The sequence below is a fragment of the Esox lucius genome, chromosome 13 (genome assembly GCF_011004845.1).
Source record: "Esox lucius isolate fEsoLuc1 chromosome 13, fEsoLuc1.pri, whole genome shotgun sequence".
Lineage (NCBI taxonomy): Eukaryota > Metazoa > Chordata > Actinopteri > Esociformes > Esocidae > Esox > Esox lucius.
Genome location: NC_047581.1, coordinates 14,738,288 through 14,757,919, shown reverse-complemented (window position 1 = coordinate 14,757,919; position 19,632 = coordinate 14,738,288). Strand labels below are relative to the sequence as shown.

Here is a 19,632-nt window from a genome sequence, read left to right as displayed (position 1 = left end):
GACCATTGTGTTTAAACCCTGCAATGCCTATTACTTGCTTTCAGGAATACATCTCCCTCTGCTTCAGGTCATTTAGTTTAGGACTAGGTGTCCCTTTGCTTCAGCTCATTTAGTTCAGGACTATATCTCCCCTTTTGTCAGCTCATTTAATTCAGGAATACATCCCCCTGCTTCAGCTCAATTAATTCAGGAATACATGTCCCCTTGCTTCAGCTCATTTAATTCAGGAATGCATGTCCCCTTGCTTCAGCTCAAATAAATTCAGGAATACATGTCCCCCTGCTTCAGCTCATTTAATTCAGGAATACATGTCGCCCTGCTTCAGCTCATTTAATTCAGGAATACATCCCCCTGCTTAAACTCAGTGTCACATAACAGTGTGTGCTGACCAAGTAATAGGACCAAAGCTTTGTGAGACTAGCAAATGTTTTTAAGTGTCAGTCAACCTGCAAGCAAGACTTGTAGCAATCACCTATGTGCTATGAGCATGTGTGTGTGTAAGATATAAAATAAAAACCAGAATGGAATGTTGCAGAGAAGGCATCCTCTGTATTTTAATGAAAAAGTTCCCCAGAGTTCCCCTAGACAGCACATGTAACAGACTTGACAGGGTGCCTTCCTTCTGTGGTCGCTTAGCTTTCCTACACAGTTTGGAGAGCAGGTCTGAACTTTCCTCTGTCCAACCTCTAATCCAGCCCCTCCCCCAGGCCCAACCAGGCCCCAGGGAAGGCCCAGTCTAGGGGCTCAGTATAAGGCTGGCCTCCTCCATTTCCCTCCGCTGGAAGGTGGCATGGGCCTGCTCCAGATCCAAAACCACCCCCAGTAGCCGAGCCGCTACAGCCTGCCTGCGCTCCAGGACCTCTTTTCTACTCTGTGCTCCATCTGAGGGGAGAGAAAGATTTAAATCAAGGTAAAAACTTAAAATGACAAAACAAGGGCCTCTGGAACCAATCTGATAAATAACATCAGATGTACAATTTCGTGAAATGAGCGGCTTATGAGATATTTTGAGTAGATGTTTTTAATATATATATATATATATATATATATATATATATATATATATTATAATTTTTTTAAACCTGTTAGATAAAATTGTTTGCACCTTCGGAAACTTTGGGCATTTTGTCAACCCTGTCTCTCTTTTATTGGAACAATTTCACAAGAAAGCCACTGAATGCACTGTTCTCAGAGATTTGCTATAATTCTAAAAATGTAAAAGTGCAAAAATGTCTAGAAAGTTATTTCTGAAACTTTGACAAAGTCATACCTGAATAATATTTAATATATCCTAAATTATTTAATGTCATTACCGATCAATTAAGGTTTCTATATCCGCCATGTTAATGTCAACACTGCTATAAGAACTTAACTGTTACAGTGGGGAGAACAGGTGTTTGATACACTGCCGATTTTGCAGGTTTTCCCATTTACAAAGCATGTAGAAGTCTGTAATTTTTATCATAGGTACACTTCAACTGTGAGAGACTGAATCTAAAACAAAAATCCAGAAAATCACATTGCATGATTTGTAAGTAATTCATTTGCATTTTATTGCATGAAAAAGGTATTTGAAACATCAGAAAAGCAGAACTTAATATTTGGTACAGAAACCTTTGTTTGCAATTACAGATATCATACGTTTCCTGTAGTTCTTGACCAGGTTTGCACACACTGCAGCACACCATACAGACCCTCTCCAGATCCTTCAGGTTTCAGGGCTGTTGCTAGGCAATACAGTATTTCAGCTCCCTCCAAAGATTTTCTATTGGGTTCAGGTCTGGAGACTGGCTAGGCCACTCCAGGATCTTGAGATGCTTCTTACGGAGCCACTCCTTAGTTGCCCTGGCTGTGTGTTTTGGGTCATTGTCATGCTGGAATACCCAGCCACGACCCATCTTCAATGCTCTTACTGAGGGAAGGAGGTTGATGGCAAAGATCTCGCGATACATGGCCCCATCCATCCTCCCCTCAATATGGTGCAGTCGTCCTGTCCCCTTTGCAGAAAAGCATCCCCAAAGAATGATGTTTCCATCTCCATGCTTCACGGTTGGGATGGTTTTCTTGAGGTTGTACTCATCCTTCTTCTTCCTCCAAACATGGCGAGTGGAGTTTAGACCAAAAAGCTCTAATTTTGTCTCATCAGACCACATGACCTTCTCCCATTCCTCCTCTGGATCATCCAGATGTTCATTGGCAAACTTCAGAGGGGCCTGGTCATGCGCTGGCTTGAGCAGGGGGACCTTGCGTGTGCTGCAGGATTTTAATCCATGATGGCGTAATGTGTTACTAATGGTTTTCTTTGAGACTGTGGTCCCAGCTCTCTTCAGGTCATTGACCAGGTCCTGCCGTGTAGTTCTGGGCTGATCCCTCACCTTCCTCATGATCATTGATGCCCCACGAGGTGATTTCTTGCATGGAGCCCCAGACAGAGGGAGATTGACCGTCATCTTGAACTTCTTCCATTTTCTAATAATTGCGCCAACAGCTGTTGCCTTCTCACCAAGCTGCTTGCCTATTGTCCTGTAGCCCATCCCAGCCTTGTGTAGGTCTACAATTTTATCCCTGATGCCCTACATAGCTCTCTGGTCTTGGCCATTGTGGAGAGGTTTGATTGAACATGTGGACAGGTGTCTTTTATACAGGTAACGAGTTCAAACAGGTGCAGTTAATACAGGTAATGAGTGGAGAACAGGAGGGCTTCTTAAAGAAAAACTAACAGGTCTATGAGAGCCAGAATTCTTACTGGTTGGTAGGTGATCAAATACTTATGTCATGCAATAAAATGCAAATGTATTATTTAAAAATCATACAATGTGACTTTCCGGATTTTTGTTTTAGATTCCGTCTTTTCCAGTTGAAGAGTACCTATGATAAAAATGATAGACCTCTACATGCTTTGTAAGTAGGAAAACCTGCAAGATCGGCAGTGTATCAAATACTTGTTCTCCCCACTGTATATTGTTGTTGTTGTCTGAAGGAAAAACAATATATATTTTTATATGTAACAATTTAAATATATATAGGACTTTATTGTTATATAAACATACAATAAAGTCCTGTTCTACAGCGGGTAGGCTAGTTCGATTCTATTGAGCTGGTTGGTTAAAACATTTAATTACTTGTGTAAATAAGGGTAAAGAAGCCAACTTAACCAATCACTTTAGGTAGCATTATTCTATGAGTTAGAATATACTTTAGAGGGACAAGACATCTGAGAAATAATTATTCACTGAACAAACTTTGCCTTGTCTTGTTGAATCCACATATCTTATTATTTATTTTTTACTGTGCATAGATAAACTGGAAATGTTTTGGCAATTTCATTTATTATTTGGATTTCTTTTGCATTACCTTACCTGCTACACACAACATGGCTCCATTACCTTGGTCATGTAAAGATTTTTGTCAAACCTGTTACACTAAAACCTGTTACACTCAAACCAGTTACAATAAAACCTGTTACTTTTTTTGGCAGGAGAATTAAAAATCCCAATTTTACATTTTGATATTAGATGTTTCCTCACAATGAATGAGCCAAGAAAAACTGTACCCATGATTTAGTTTTGTCTACAAACTTCACAAAAATGTAAACATTTGAGCTTTAAATCATACATTACCGCCATTAGACACTTTGTTGTATGAATGTTTTACTATATTACCAAGTTATATTACAACTGATATATCCTGCATGATCCGGACCCTGAATGCAGATGTGCTGTAAACCATGGTCTATCAGAAACCACAGGTAGGACAACATCACTTGATCACTATGCCACACCGTGCATTATTGCTGAAGAAGGGACTAGTTTGACAGTTTCTCACCAGGGAGCATCCTGGAGTTTAGTCTCTTCCCATCATCTTCAGTCGTCTCAAACTCCACCTCCACATACTGCTTCCTGTTAGCAAAGGTCACATAGCACAGCTCAGTGAACTCACAATAAAGGATAATGTCACTAGTTAGGTGGAAATGGTATGCTATATAAGGGTACACTTATTTTTAGCGATTTCACATGTGTTTTGAGTATCATTTGTTCCATGGACAAACTTTACAAAAGACATCATTTTACAAAAGCCGAAGTTCTCAGTGACGCAGTACATGAACATTTGTCTCTGAACTTCACCATAATGCAAATTTCCTGCACAGCTATATTGGTGGACTTTCTCGTTGACAATATGTCTTGAATACAATAACACACGTCACTGTTTTATACACATAATTTGGCTGGGATTCCCAGACTTCCAAAAGGCCGGACATTGGTTAACATTTGTATATAAGGCTGTATTGCAGAAACATCTATACTATCTTACCTCAAAAATAAACAGGAAAACCAGCAGTTTCCAAACACGCTCTTAAGACTCAAGGCTAGTCCTAGAGATACCGCAGGCTTATTCAGAGTTAAGTAAAACTGCTTTTGCTCTGGCAGAGTAGCTTTAAGCTAGATGTTCTGGTGCCCATATGTCAGTTCAAATGTTTGATACAGTACCTTCATATAGTTCACCATTATTGCTTCAGTTTAAATGTATTTAATCGGTTCATTTGTCTTTCCTTTTGCTGTAGTACATGCCTCAACTGTAAAAAAGACCTAAGTCAGCTTAATTTCTCTGTATAATTAAAGGTAAATGAATAATACACAGATATATTTCAGCAATATGCTTGGGAAGGTAAGTATAAACAACATGGATTTCAAATACATAACAACCTTGAGTGCTGTTTGTAACATTTTGCAGTTTGTAACATTTTGTATTTGGGTGTTAGAGCCTTTGTTGATGTTTTATGTTTAATTCCCTCAGTAGTTTAATTCATGGAGGGATAATGTCAGTGAAAATGTTGGTGAAAAAGAAACACAAATGTAGATCCTTGTATACCAAGCAATCTCTATAAAGAAAAATAGATTAGGTTCCTAAATAGTGAAATAGTCCTTTAACGCACTGATCAATATGTTTGTCAACGTTTAACACAGTGTAAGAGAGGATGTACATGTCAATCCACATTCATTTGTTGCTGAGTTACAGGCTATTACCGGTACAGTATATTAATGAATACTGATGAGCAGAGAATATTCTAGTGTTACAATGTAGACCCCTTGTGACAAATAAATTAACTACACCCTTTTTTGAAAAATGAAAAAGCATTTAGCCATAGCCTCTAAACGCCTCAGGTCAAACTGCCACTGACCTTAATCTGTCTCTTCCCTGAAGAAGCTGTTTGTAGATGGTCTGAGTCTCTGCATCTGGATCCAGTGGGTCACTCCAGTCACCCAGGGTAACTGCAGAGTGAGTACGACTGCAACCTGAAGCTAAACAAGAGAGTGGCCACACAGAGATGCTCAGAAGAACGAAGCTGGTCAGTTGTGTGAAACGTAAAGCTTACTATGTAACGGTCAACGTTATCGTTACCATTGCGGTCGGCCTGCAGGCAGCAGGTCCATTTGCTACTGCGGTACGCCCCCGGGTGGAAGGAGGGCAGCATGCGTTCGTTGTAAATACTGGCCTTCCTGACAGCTGACAACCACTGGTTCAACTCGTTGACGTTCTGCAAGCCCAGACCGACACACAGCACTCCGGTCAGTCCCAGCAAACGCACGAAACGCACGTAGCGTCTCCAGTCATGACCGCACACTAACGTGTCGGAGGGAAAAAACGACGAAGCGCCACAAAGACAAAGGTGCTCAGAGGTCCTTGACCGGAGGCCTGTCAGTACCTTACACTGGATGTACATGATGTTCATCTGTCCATCGTTGTCCTGGGTGATCACCTGCATCACATTCTGCTGCTGGAAGGCGTTGTCGTCCACCCTCTCCACAGCACACACACACTGCACGGGGATGGTGGAGCGCACCTGAAGGGCGCACACAGACAGAACCCGGTCAGGGTGAACACACGGGTCACTCTCGCGCGGCGCGTCTGCTTGGGCACTTCCTGTCGAGTTCGAAGCGTTTGAAGATGTGTAACCGACTGGCAAAGGAGAGAAACGAGTAGTGGGGAGACGGAGAAGAAAGGCAGAGGAAGAGAGCAGGGAAGGATGAACCCGGCTTTAATGTGTTAATCAGTCGCTTCCACGCTCCCTCGCTCGGGCTTGCTCACAGTGGGAGGGGCGAGGGGGAGACAGGATATTGTCCACCCTTGAATATCCACATACTTCAATTAGCCAAGGCTTTATTTCAGGCACACAAAAGGAAGGAGCCGCACAAAGAGAACAGCCAGATACGGCCTAACTCTCTTCTCCACATACTCCTATCTCTCAATCTCTGTCTACCACTGTCTGTATCCCACACCTCTCTTGTTCACAAGTCTTTCGGTTTTTTCCCTCTCCCTCTCTTTTTTCTTCCTGTCTCTCCCTCCCTCTCGACCACTCTCCCTCGTTCATCCTTTCTCTTATCTTGAGCTGGCAAGGCAAATGAGGGAAGCTCATTATCAAAAGGCTGGGCATCACATGATAATAGCCTTCCCATTAATGAGGTTCTTATACAGAGAGAAACACAAATAAATTAAGGCAGAGGGATGATTAAAATGTTTCCTATTTTATGGGACAGGATGAAGAGGAAACATCCTTTGAAGGGTACAGGAGCAATTCGTCAGGCAGAGGGGAAAAAGTGTTATCTTGCCATAATGAATGAGTCACTTTCAGAGGGTGCTGATCCTTAAAATCTTTCCTCTCCCAATGTTACACCCTTTTCATCCCAATTTCATGATATGTAATTATACTAAATACCCTTTCTCATCGCAGTAACACGCTTCCTCCAACCAGAAAGTTAGCCTGGTCAGTGTGTGAAGTCACGCTCACCCGACCTAGAACCTGATGAGTAAAGGAATGTTTCCCAGTATGCACCGACCCAAGGGACTCCCAGTCATACAGCTGCAAGTGGCACAGTAAAGACTCAAAACTAGACCACAGTGGACACCTCAACACTGATGTAGACCGCTGTGATACCCAGAGACCTGGTCCTGTAGGTTTTCTTGTATATCTGTATCTGACAGAGTGGGAAGGTAACCATCAGAGCTGGCCATGGATACATTTCTCCAGAGTGCATGTGGAGTCATACCTGCCATGGGTCCGGAGTCTTTGCATAGGACAGGGCCTCACTGCTCAGCCAGAAGTATCGCTTCTTGAAGGCAAAGCGCGAGAGGAGCTGGGTGCCTTCCGCCTTGTGTTTGTGGAGGTAGCCCTCCTTCACTATTACGGATGGCAGAAACACAGCCTTCTGGGGCACCTCAGACACTGCAGAGAAAGCACAGAGGAAGGACGTGGACCAGACAAATGGGACAAGACATGAGTCAAACAAAGAATGATGAATAAGATAGTTTAGGGCAGCTGTTGGTGTTTCTACCTTTAGTTATTGGACACAAGGTGGCGCTGTAGCAGTATAGTTAGGGTTAACCTAAACATATCGTTGAATTGTATTACAGCACGTTACAGTAAATGCATTAACTCATTGTGAAATATGGTTTGTGCCATTCACACACCCTCTCATCACCTCGTGTTCAGCACACACTCAGACAGATGGAACCACTCAGATTCACTCCTGCGTGACACGTTTACTGTGCATTATGTCCAACCTGGCTTCCAGGGAGAGCCGGTGGCAGAGATGACGCACGGAGATTGGAATGTGATATTTCACAGGGCTAAGACGGATTATAACCACGGAGTCACTGACACATGACGATGAGAAAGGAGTGTGAGTGTGCCATCCAGTCAGTGTGGTGGGGGGGGGTGCTGAGGGCTCCACAGTTCAACGCCCAGCCCACCCAACTCCCTTATAGTCCCAGTATCAGCTCGCTGATGCCTATTAATATTTCACCATTGGTTCTATTGTCTCTATTGATACCAGTAATAACTGGCCCTGCCAATGTGGCACCTGGTGGGTTAGCCTGCCAGAATAGGAGCCTAGCCAACTTTGCCGACCCCCCCCCCCCCCCCTAGCCTGGACGGACTGGAGCTCAGCCCAGCTCTGCTGTTCCCCCCCAGTGGCTCTACCTCATCGCTGACCTGCTGCTTCTTCAGCGAGCTGATGATGCGCTACTGCAAGCACAGAGTTTCCTCTGGTCAGGTGTCACGGTGAGGAAGAACTCCTGGTCTTATGCATTAGTGAATAAATAGTACTGCTGGAGTTCCCTACCGCTATCGTGGTCGATGTCGATGAGCTTGTCCAGGAAATCTTTAACCGAGGCCACACTGCAAAGGATGATGGGATGCAGGGGTTCCATCCACAGCTCCTTGCAGTGGCCCAGCTGAAGGCCCAGGTTTCCCACACTCTGCACTGCCTGTATCACAGAGAAATACACTCTCCTGTAACCACAACCTACCATCTCCTAAATGGATCAAGTCTGGTATTAAGAAAATATTGTAGAAACAATTGCTGATGCTTTCTCAATAAACTGAAAAAGAGAAGCAATTTGTTTGAAACATTTGCAAATTTTTTCATATCACATTCCCATGACACCCTTAACTGAGTGACTTTAAATCAACTTGACCCCCAACTTGGAGAAGGATGTGCCTGGGCTTTCCGTTATACCAGGCCAGTGCACCTATCTGTCTATTTCTCTTAGTCTCTAAGTGTAACATCAAATAACAGCCCAGTAACCCAGCATGCTGTGAGGCCCTCTTTATCCTGCCCACACCTGGCCTGGGGCGCAGAGGAAACCCTTCTCCAAAACCCTCTCTGAAGCTCTGCTTTGAACCCCAGCCTGGCCACACACATACACACACTGGGGTAAAAATAGACCCTTCTCTGTAGAGGGCCCCTAGCAACAGGAGCTCAGCATCATGGACAGCAGCTCTGTCCTCTGTAGTTGAATTGTGGCACTGTATCTCTCAGAATACCTATACATGGGACTAAAATGTGGCTTGTTGTAGCAGGTCTATGTGAAATATCCAACAGTTAATTTAAAGTCATTTTATGTTTTTTGGCGAAGAATAGTCTTTTCAGACCCATGTGTGTTTGACAACAGCCATTAACCAGCAAATATTGAGATGATAATCATCTGATGAGATGCTAACTGTCGGATAAAGATATGATAACCACCTGATAATATGATGACAACCGGCTGCTAATGAGATGACAACATGAGGTGATAATATGATAACAGGCTGATAAACAAATTATATTCTGGCTGATAATGAGACAATACCCAGCTGATGAGATGATAGTTGGCGGATGAGGATGATAACCGTTAATAATAAGATGATAACCAGCTGAAGGGATGACAGCCGGCAGATGATTAGTGTTTTTTGTGTGAATGAGTGCATGTTTCTTTGTGCATGCAAGGGCAAAGTACCTTGGCCAGTAGTAAGAGTGTTCTGCTAGTGCGTGTGTCTGCATGATGGTCCCTCAGCTGGAAGAGCTTAGGTGCGAGGATAGCAGGGGCAAAGAAACGCAGAAAGAAGAATCCACTGATGGCCAGATACTTCACATCCTGAGGGGAGGTCAGGGGGGAGAAGTGCAACAATGATGAGTAAATGAAATGCACAGACACCATGCCCACCATTCCCTATATTCGCTATAACCCTGGTTTCCTGAAAGAGAGGCTGAGGTGGGACACGTACAGGGCACACACGTCGGCTGCGTTCCAAATGTACTGAAACGATTGCTATTTTAGGAACACCAGTGTTGATCATGCCCATGTGGTGTTCTGTGCCTGGCTGTACGAATTACACACAAATACATGTATAAGTGTTATTTGTAAGTAAATAACAAATCTCAGATTCCTAAGTCTTTGCCAGTAGGAATAGACCAAAAACTTGGTAATTGTTAATATTGAACTGTGCACAGGATTGGCATACCTGTTACAAAACAATACAAAGGCCCACTGCAAAAGAAAGTCTTTAATAACTTTTTTAATAGATTGGAAATTATCCATGAGATCAAATTACATGTTAACTTCAAATATAAAGACTAAATATGCATACAAATAAAGGCACTTCACAAAATAGAGAATGCAATGTGCATATTTTAGCACAAATCAAACCACGCCGAGAACTACACAATGTAGAATGATCTAAATACAGGGAAATACATCAGAAGTATTATAGTCATTGATCTGAATACCATGGCACTGAGCGATGTACTGTTGAACTTTGTATTCAGGCCTGTGCTACTATAGCGGCCTGTCCTGCCTTCTCTAGGTTCATGTCCAGGACCAGAAGAAGCTAATCAGGTTTGGACATCACAAGGGTATCCAGCAGTCATCCCTGGATCCTAGAAAATCCCTCATTTCTCCGCCATCTCTGTGCCTGCAGCCCCTTTTTCCTCTCTGGCATCAATATGAGATGATGTGAGCTTTGTGATACGGTTCGTTATCCTGTTGGAAGTAGCTATTAGAAGTTGGGTACACAGTGGTCATAAAGGGATGGACATGGTCAGCCGCAGGGACGTCGCTAGGCCTATTTTATGGGGCCTTTAGACAATTCAATTCTTACAAATTGTATGGAATCATGTTCATTTGGCAGCATGTTATGTTGAGTTTGATGATTTGAAAGTAGTAGACACATCAGAGAAAACTACGATCTGTCAATTTTAATACAAATAAAAAGCAGTTATAATGTAAATCAATAATTGGGAACGGTGGCATTTGTTAAATACGTCACTAACCAACTACCTGAAAATATTAATATTTAAAAAACATTATCATTAATGACATGCTAGCTACAAATTGTATATCAGTAATTATCATCATAAACATTGATGACATGATCAAATGATTACTCGGTACAAAAATATGTTTTGCAAAATTGCTGTTGGATATGCCGATAATAGGGGGTTGGAGATTAGTTATGTTCCATGATTTGGTTTCAACCAAACACAGTTGCAAAACTGCGTATTTCACAGATTCCTGTTTGTTAGTGTTTGAAGTTAATGTATTCTGTTCAGAGGAAGGGAGATCCGGTTATTGAATGTTAATTTTTTTAAGCATGATCACTTCATTCCGAAGTGAATAGGCTAATGGTTAAATCTGTAATGATTCAGAGAAATCGCGTTCAGAAACAGAGTATGTAGTTCATTTACTATAAGTATAGTTAACAAAATATTTTGGCTACAAAGTACTGCGATTTTTGTGGGTGTTGGATGGATAAAGACAGAGTGGACTTTAATTTAAGTCATATTAGATCGGTGTCTAGCACAAACTATGAGACAACTATACTTGTAGCCAACCTTGACCCAAAATAACATTATTTTGACAGATTTTACACCTGATTTTACACCTGTTGTTACTACAAAGTATGCCCAGACCCCCCAAAACGAGGTTTGGCCCCCCATTCCATAAATTTTTTGTGACATCCCTGGTCAGTAGCAATACTCAGGTAAGCTGTGGCGTTTAAACAATGCTCAATTGGTACTAAGAGGCAAAAAGTGTACCAAGAAAATATCCCCCACAACATTACACCACCAGCAGCCTGAACCACGGCAGGATGGATCCATGCTTTCATGTTGTGCCAAATTCTGACCCTACCATTGGAATGTCGCATCAGAAATCGAGACCCCTCAGACCAGGCAATGTTTTTCCAATCTTATATTGTCCAATTTTGGTGGGCCTGTGCAAATCGTAGCCTCAGTTTCCTATTCTTAACTGAAAGGAGTGGAATCCCAGTGTGGTCTTCTGCTGATGTAGCCTATCTGCTTCAAGGTTCCACATGTTGTGTGTTCATAGATGCTCTTCTGCATACCTTGGTAGTAACTAGTGGTTATTTGAGTTACTGTTGCCTTTCCATCAGCTTGAACCAGTCTGGCCATTCTCCTCTGATCTTTTCCATCAACAAATAATTTTCACCCAGAGAACTGCCACTCACTGGATATTTCCTATTTTTTGGACCCTACTCTTTTTCTACTGGGGAAAATCACTTAAATCACCTTTCTTCCCCATTCTGATATTTGGTTTGAACTTCAGCATATCATCTTGACCATGTCTACCTGCCTAAATGCATTGAATTGGCGCCATGTGATTAGCTGATTAGATATTTGCATTAATGAGCAGTTGATAAGGTGTACCTAATGAAGTGGCTAATGAATGTAGCTTTAGTTTTAGGCCATAAAATGGAGCACAAGGCAGTTCTTAGTTGCAATTCAGGTTATTCCTTTTGTTTAACTGGGAAAAACAATAATTTCCCTACCCAACCCAGCAATTTGAAATATGTCCATGATGACAGAGCAAGCTAGAAAGCTAGCATATATATTTTTTTATAGTAGTTAGTGCAAAATGTAGCTAGCTAAAGTTTCACAGGTAACAAACAGCACATTGATATAGCATATTTTAAACTTGCTGAGGTAATGACATAAACATTACAGATCACAACACTTACCAGTTTTATAATTTCTCATCTTGCTGCGCAGTCCTTGTCATCATTTGCTTGTGTCCCGATAATGCTTCGTAGTAGCTATCACTTGCTTTAGATTGTTCAAATATATTTACAACTGTTGTGCATCTTGGCATCTGTTTTTTACTTTTCTTAATAATGACTGTATAATTAATCCAGTTGCCTGAACCCTATTAACAACACAACATCCATTGTTTTGTATAACAGTTTGATGCGTCAACTCCCAAACTAGTACTAGTTGAGAGAAGGGCCACTCGGCCGATGGCTAAAGCAACATCGGTACCACTCATGGCAGGGGAAACAGAAAACCTTTGTGCTTTGTAGTAAACCATCAGTGAAAATGCAGAATTGGTGTGGGATGAAATACAGAGATGAAGGGAGAAGGGGGTCTTTTCTGGGTGAGGGGAGGAGGTCATGGGTAATTTATTCATTTTTGTTTATTCATTGTTATTGTTTTTTTTGTTTTTTTCTGATCAATACTGTTTTCATTTTATTTGTTTGAACTTTGAAACATAAACATTTTTAAAATGGATCTATATTTATTTTCTTTTGTAAAAATTCCTGTTGCCAATTATTATGTGTGTTCAATAAAAATAATACTAGGAACTGGTTTGGTGTTTACCAAAGTAGACTGTCAAGCTGACACTGAAAAGTGTACTTCATGTGTGTTGTAATAAAGAGTCTGACTAAAAAGAAAAAACTTCATTCAGATGACCTATGACCTGTGGATGAGACTGACCTCGTTCTCCGGCTCAGGGAACTGCTCCTCTACCCTCTTGTGCAACTGCTTGAAAGCCACCCTCATGACAGGAGGGCACTGGTCGACTGATGCAACGATGGACTCCACGATGCTGGTCAAATAGCCCTGCAGCATTTCAACACTGCTCTCCCTCACCTCAGCCTCAGAGACTGCACCCTTAAATGAGATACGCCTCCAGAGAGAAACAGGGGGGTCAGGGTTACATTCAAATGAAATGCATACTGCCAAATCAATAGATCTCTGAAAGAGATAGCCTGTGGGACCAATACAGACCTTTGCTTGTTACAAACAGCATTGTCAGTAATTGTCTGACAACAGTCAGAGACAGACATTTGTACTGTTGCCAAATCGATACATCAACATGCATACATACAAGCTTCAGTATTATTTCAGTAGGTGATGTTTTTGGAAACATTAGCACAAATGTGGACAGATCTAATGGTATGTAGGATCTGTCTGTAAATATATGGTCTCAGCAACTACAGCGTTGATGGATGCTGGAGATGGGTGGGTGTCAGAGCTAGGCATCTCAGGGGGCTCTTTCTGGTTGCCAGGCAACAACCTTTCCCCATTTTGAAACTCCCTTTTCATGCCTAGATGTTGTCAGTGTGAAGTTGGGGGTTCTTCTATGATGACACTGTACTGTAGATGTTATGTGTTGTTATTCAGGAATGTATTCCATTCCTTTCAGGCCATAAATAATGATATTCACACTTGTATTTCCTGAAAAACTACGAATAATAATCACCATAATACCTCCCGGCACCACTGGAAAAGCAGCTCTTTGCATTCTTCCCGCATTCATTTCCTACATTGGGGATTTTTTAGAATCACTTCAATTAAGGTCTATGTTTCGTGCAGACTTACTCAACCTGGCCGTTTTGATAACTGTGAAAATATGTAAAGGATGAATTGACTTTTATCAATATTGGCTAATTATAAGCAAAGCAATTTTTTGGTAGATCTAATTGAAGCAAATATGTTAACAAAAGTCACCTTGTCCTGATGACATTTACACAGTTGTCAAAACACAGAGCCAGGGAATGTCTAAACAAAATCTAAAAGTTCCAGTATTACATTTTGCTGCTAGGCATTATGGGGATTATGACTCGTCGACCATTTCAGTCAATAGAGACAAATATTTCCTATTTACCTGGTTCTGTTAAGATCAATTTTACACGGGTCCAGCTCAATGTACTTCTTCTCCAAAAAGATGCGGTTAATTATTGGTTTCAGGACCTCATGAAGGTACAGCATACCCACAGCCTGTCAGTGTACAATGCCACAAATTTACAACACATCACTTATGTATTTGTAGCAGATATTCAGAAAAATATTCATTCTTAGATTGATGTTGTTCCCCTGGTTACAGGACTAGGGGTTAATGCTATATTGTGGACCAGGTGTGAACATACTTTGGCTGTCAAGATTCCTGCAAACACATTGGACGGCAGGCCCAGGCCGACACAATGAGGAGAATCTCCGGGAGGTTAACTGACCTTCATAAACTGCTCCATGGCTTTTGAAGCTAGCGAGTTGGACCGGAACAGAGTGTTTGGATCCGCTGGCGGGTCAAAACACAATTGAGAAGAGAAATGTAATCATGAGGTTATCTTTAGTGTTTCAGGTACATGGTATTGCCAAATTATTTTGATAACAGGAGGCATGAACCAGATATTGATATTGGTCGCTGCTGATCTACTAGCACTACTCTATTTTCAGTATTCAAAGAGAACCTTCATTGACCCTCTTGGCTAACCAGTTACCTTTGTCCTTGGAGAGAGAAACATTGATGTAGTCATGGTGATATGACCGGTTGCCGGACAAAGTGTTTTAATGTAGGACTAAAGGTCATTTTGTGGGAGGAGAAGGAAAGGATCTGCCTGTTCTTTCATGAGATAAAAAAACACACGTTGGGGTCTATTACACAACTAGTACAGAATGAATGCATGTCTTGTATTCTTCCTTGTGCCCTGCTTTAATGTCTTTCTGCACCCCAGCATCTATTTTCATCTTATGATCAACCAGCTCCGTTTTAGATTGTGTGGAGTTGCTATGGAAACTTGCTTGTTATCGCGAGCCACACTAACAGGGGGAAAAATACGGAGGACAAAACTATTTAAGACTGAGGGACCCGAATGGAGACAGGGAGGAGACGTAATAATGAACATAATTATTGTAAAGCCAGAACTTGTGAAGCAACTGTATGGGTGAATAATGGTTGGAGGTCTGATAAATATAGTGCTGGCAGGCGTGCACTGCCCTCCCACACAGACCAGCAGTGGCTGCTACTGCTGCGATTAGAGAGCGTAAAATCAGAGGTAAATACCAGTAAAGCTTAAAGCCTCTGTGGGATACACAGCAACAAGAGCAGGTGAGCAGCTGGGCTCTTATTTCATCTGCCTAGCACACGCGCGCGTGCGCACATACACACACACAGACACACAAGTACGCACACACACACACACACACATATCACCTTCCTCCCATGTACACAACTTAAACCAGCACAGATTTGTTACACAACATTTAAGAGATTCAGTGGCCATACAACCATACTAATTGAAAAGAGTAATTAAAATAGCATTACAAATCTGAATTTCCCATCCTATTCTATATTCCCCAGCCAGCCAGTGTTTCTTACAGGTGTGGTTGACCTCACGGGTGTTGAAGTAGTCCAGGAAGGGCACCACCAGGCCCTGGCCCAGGAAGATCTTAACCAGGGTCATGGCCACATCCTGCCGGCTGTCCACCGTGGTCACCTCCTCCAACATAGTCAGTGGGCTGCTGTCTTCCACCTAGTAGACCAGAGGGTGGAGAGATACTGGAGTCATGGTATAGTGAAGCGGTAAGGCATGAGAGGGTGTGTCTCAGCATTGCGTAAATACCACAAAACCTTGACATGCCTTACCGCCATTATAAACTGGTTACCAATGCTATTCGAACATTACAAATATATTTACATACAGACGGGTGAAAAATTAAGGGAAAGAAATGAAATAAATGAGTGGAAGAACATATTGAATGCAGATGCGTCCATAGAGGTGTACTGCACTAACATGCAGGGTTTCGACCCTGCAAAAAGAATAATTTATAATAAATCATTAATAAGGACTATAGTGAGGTAATTGAAACCAACGCGCTATAAAAACAAAGAAAACAAGCAGTATGGGGCAACCAACTAAGGCCAAGTCTTTGAATGCTGCACTTTCCTCTGAAGGTGGAAAGGATGAGGTCAAATTAATGTTGTCAATGGAAAGTCATTTTTCCAAGAATAACTTATACCGACCCAGTGACAGGACAATACAGTCAATAGACAGCATATATATAGAGGTCCATGGGGGCACGAATTATGGCAGCTACTGTCCACCATATTCCGTGTCCCCTGTCAATCAACAGTGTTTTTCTCCAAAAGTGTCTTATACTGTTTTGTGGTTTCCTCACCAACAAATCCAACAGGCAACTAAATTGTAGAGTTGATTTCTTTCCTAAAATAACCCCTACAGGATTCAAACCAACAAACTGCAGCAGAAAATGCACACAGCTTTACATAGTGAGCTACTCAGAGACTGGCAAAAATTCAGTCAATAAGGGGGTCCATAGGGGGTACGGATAATGGCAGCCACTGACCACCGAATTCCGTGTCCCCTGTCAATCAAGTGTTTTGTTGCAGGATCACATAAGCGAATGTCTCTTACTGAGTGAGTGAGTGAGTGAGTGAGTGAGAGGGTGAGTGAGTGACAGAGTTACTGACGGATTACTCAATGTTAAATAGCGTAGCGGTTAGGGAGGTGGATTGCCACATAGTCGACCTGAGTTCCATCCTCACCACAGACAAAACAAATTAGGCATTAGGATTTGTTCAGACTAAACCTTCGCTGGCTACAAGCTTCAGTAGCTACATTATAGAAAGTCTAAGTTACAATTATTTATCGTTATATTACGATGGACGAACTGCACTGACAACAAACATACTGCTTTTGATTTTGATTTACATAGCGTAGTTCACATAGCGTAGCGGTTAGCCATGCAACTACTATTTTATGGACGACCGTCTACAGTAATCTTTGTACAAGAGTACACTTTAGTTATGTTAATAAATTATCTGTTGCCTGTGTTATTTCAGTTTGTGGGAACTGACCTCGATGACCTTGACCTCCCAGACCTTGATGCACATTATTAACATTTTGACCACGGTTCAATTCCCCTCTCAGACGTTCCAATTTTTTGTCTCTCTGTGCTGGCTTTTTTAGATGTTAGTCTAATCTGGCCTTTCTATTCTTGAGGCTTATGAATAGTTTGCACCTTGTTGCGAACCCTCTGTATTTGCACTCATGAACTCTTCTATTTATGGAAGACTTGGATAATGATATGCCTACATCCTGGAGAGTGTTATTCACTTATCTGGATGTTGTGAAGGGGTTTTTCTTTACCATGGAAAGGATCCTATGATTGTCCACCACTGTTGTCCTCCGTGGACGTCCAGGGCATTTTGTGTTGCAGAGCTAACCAATGCATTATTTTTTTCTCAGAAAGTACCAAACTGTTGATTTGGCCACTCCTAATGTTCCCGCTTCTATCTTTTTTTTTTTTTTTGCAGGCTAAGGTTGGCTTGTTTCACTTGCACTGAGAGCTCCTTTGACCGCATGTTGTGGATTTAGAGCAGCAGCTTCCAAATGTGAATGCCACACCTGGAAACAACTCCAGACCTCTTACCTTAATTGCTGAAGAAATAACAAAGGAATAGTCCATACCTGTCCATGAAACAGCTTTTTAGTCAGATGTCCAATTACTTTTGGTCCCTTAAAAAAGAGGGGACAGCAATTCCTAAACCCTTCCTTCAATTTGGATGTGAATACCCTCAAATTAGAGAGGCTGCACTTATTGTAAAAAGCCAAAATAACCTAACTGTTTATCACACCCTGTAAACCCGAATAAGTCAAAACATTTAATCTCCATTACATTTATAAAGCACATAAAAAAACAACTAGTGTCAACCAAAGTGCTGTACAATCAAACAGAGTATATAGGACAGCAAAAGAAAAAACGTGCATAAAACATATAGCTAACTAAACATATTTTCATAGTTCATGATAGACATAAACATAAACGTCCTACCCAATTGCAAACTCAATGCTAAAGAAAAAAGATAGGTCTTAAGGTGGGATTTAAAAATGTTGCTACTAGTACAAGACCTAATATATAAAGGTAAGCTATTCCACAACTTTATAGCAGCAACAGAAAAGGCACAGTCACCTTTAAACTTTAATCAGGACCGTGGAGCACACAAAGCAGTTTGTTGGAATATCTAAGGGTCCTTGAGGAAGAGTGCTGGCTAAGGAGATCCGATATATAGGAGGGTGCTGATCCATGTAGGGCATACAAAACAAATAAAATAACCTTAAAATCTATCCTATATTTAACAGGTAGCCAGTGGAGGGAGGCCAATACATGAGTGATGAACTCTCTCTACTTTTTAACCTAGCAGCTGCATTTTGAACAAGCTGAAGGCGGGACAAGGAAAACTGACAGACAACCCATATACAAAGAGTTACTATAATCCAGACGGGACAAAATTAACGCATGAATAAATGTCTCCAAATTATTGAAAGAAAGAATGGGTTTCAATTTGGCAATGGCCCTGAGCTAGAAAAAGCTACCTCTGACAACAGCATTTACTTGTTTATCAAATTTGAGATCTGAATCAAAAACTTAAGATTATTTGCATGGCTATGTACATTATTGGATAGGGGCCCTAGGTTATTAACAATAACTTTGGTGGAGTCTGTGGGGCCAAATAAAATTACTTCTATTTTTGTGGTATTTAATTGAAGAAAGTTTTCAGCTAGCCAGTATTGTATGTCTTTAAGACAATCAGAGAGTGATTTCAGAGATTTCTTGTCCTCAAGTTTCAGGGGAAGGTACAGTTGTCGCATCAGCATAGCAATGGTAAGAGATGTTATATTTCTGAAAGATGTAGCCTAAGGGAAGCATATATAACGTGAATAAGATAGGACCTAGGACAGAGCCTTGAGGTACCCAACAGATGATTGATGCAGAGGAGGAGGAGAAATTCCTGTCTCATAATAATCAATAACTCTACCAACTGCTGCTAGTTCACACTGTTATTTATATTACTGCCATACTTGCCATATCTTCATGTTCAAACACTACCCTGATTGCTGCTGTATCAATAATACTACCCAGACTGCTGCTAGTTTACAGTACACTTTTTTTTAAACTGCAGCTAGTGTAAAATTGTATTGATATTGTTGCTATTTGATTATTATTTCTGTCTAGCTATATTTTTGCTTATATACTCTTCTCACTAACTCTCACTACGTAGTTGTCGGACTGTCTCCATATTGTCACCCATACCTGTTTCCCATTCTCACTTATTTTCATGCCTGTATATGGCCCTGTTTCCCCAGTGCTGTGTTGGTTATTATTTCCATGTCACCGGCTAGTGAGTACGACGTTTATGTGTGTGTGTATTGTATCGTTCTGGCTTCGTCCGCCTGTTCTGTTTTGGAGGCTTTTCACCTCACTTTACTTTGGC

General features: G+C 41.5%; 1 protein-coding gene across 3 annotated transcripts in view; it reads right to left on the bottom strand.

Moving 5' to 3' along the window:
• Positions 1-524: 524 nt before the first annotated feature.
• Positions 525-19,632, bottom strand: part of LOC105024840 (rasGAP-activating-like protein 1) — a 37,757-nt gene continuing 18,649 nt past the window's right edge. For 2 of the 3 annotated variants that reach the window (XM_034296234.1, XM_020052202.2), the window contains exons 10-21: positions 15,718-15,871; positions 14,573-14,637; positions 14,227-14,339; positions 13,053-13,245; positions 9,280-9,417; positions 8,121-8,265; positions 7,047-7,222; positions 5,705-5,842; positions 5,401-5,536; positions 5,180-5,300; positions 3,826-3,899; positions 525-882 (exon numbers count right to left, since the gene is read on the bottom strand). In XM_034296234.1, the coding sequence (XP_034152125.1) occupies positions 737-882; positions 3,826-3,899; positions 5,180-5,300; positions 5,401-5,536; positions 5,705-5,842; positions 7,047-7,222; positions 8,121-8,265; positions 9,280-9,417; positions 13,053-13,245; positions 14,227-14,339; positions 14,573-14,637; positions 15,718-15,871 (1,599 nt within the window). In that variant the 3' untranslated portion in view covers positions 525-736. Of the gene's footprint in view, positions 883-3,825; positions 3,900-5,179; positions 5,301-5,400; positions 5,537-5,704; positions 5,843-7,046; positions 7,223-8,120; positions 8,266-9,279; positions 9,418-13,052; positions 13,246-14,226; positions 14,340-14,572; positions 14,638-15,717; positions 15,872-19,632 lie in introns of those variants that run through there. The other variant, XM_020052203.2, reaches the window with a different exon arrangement.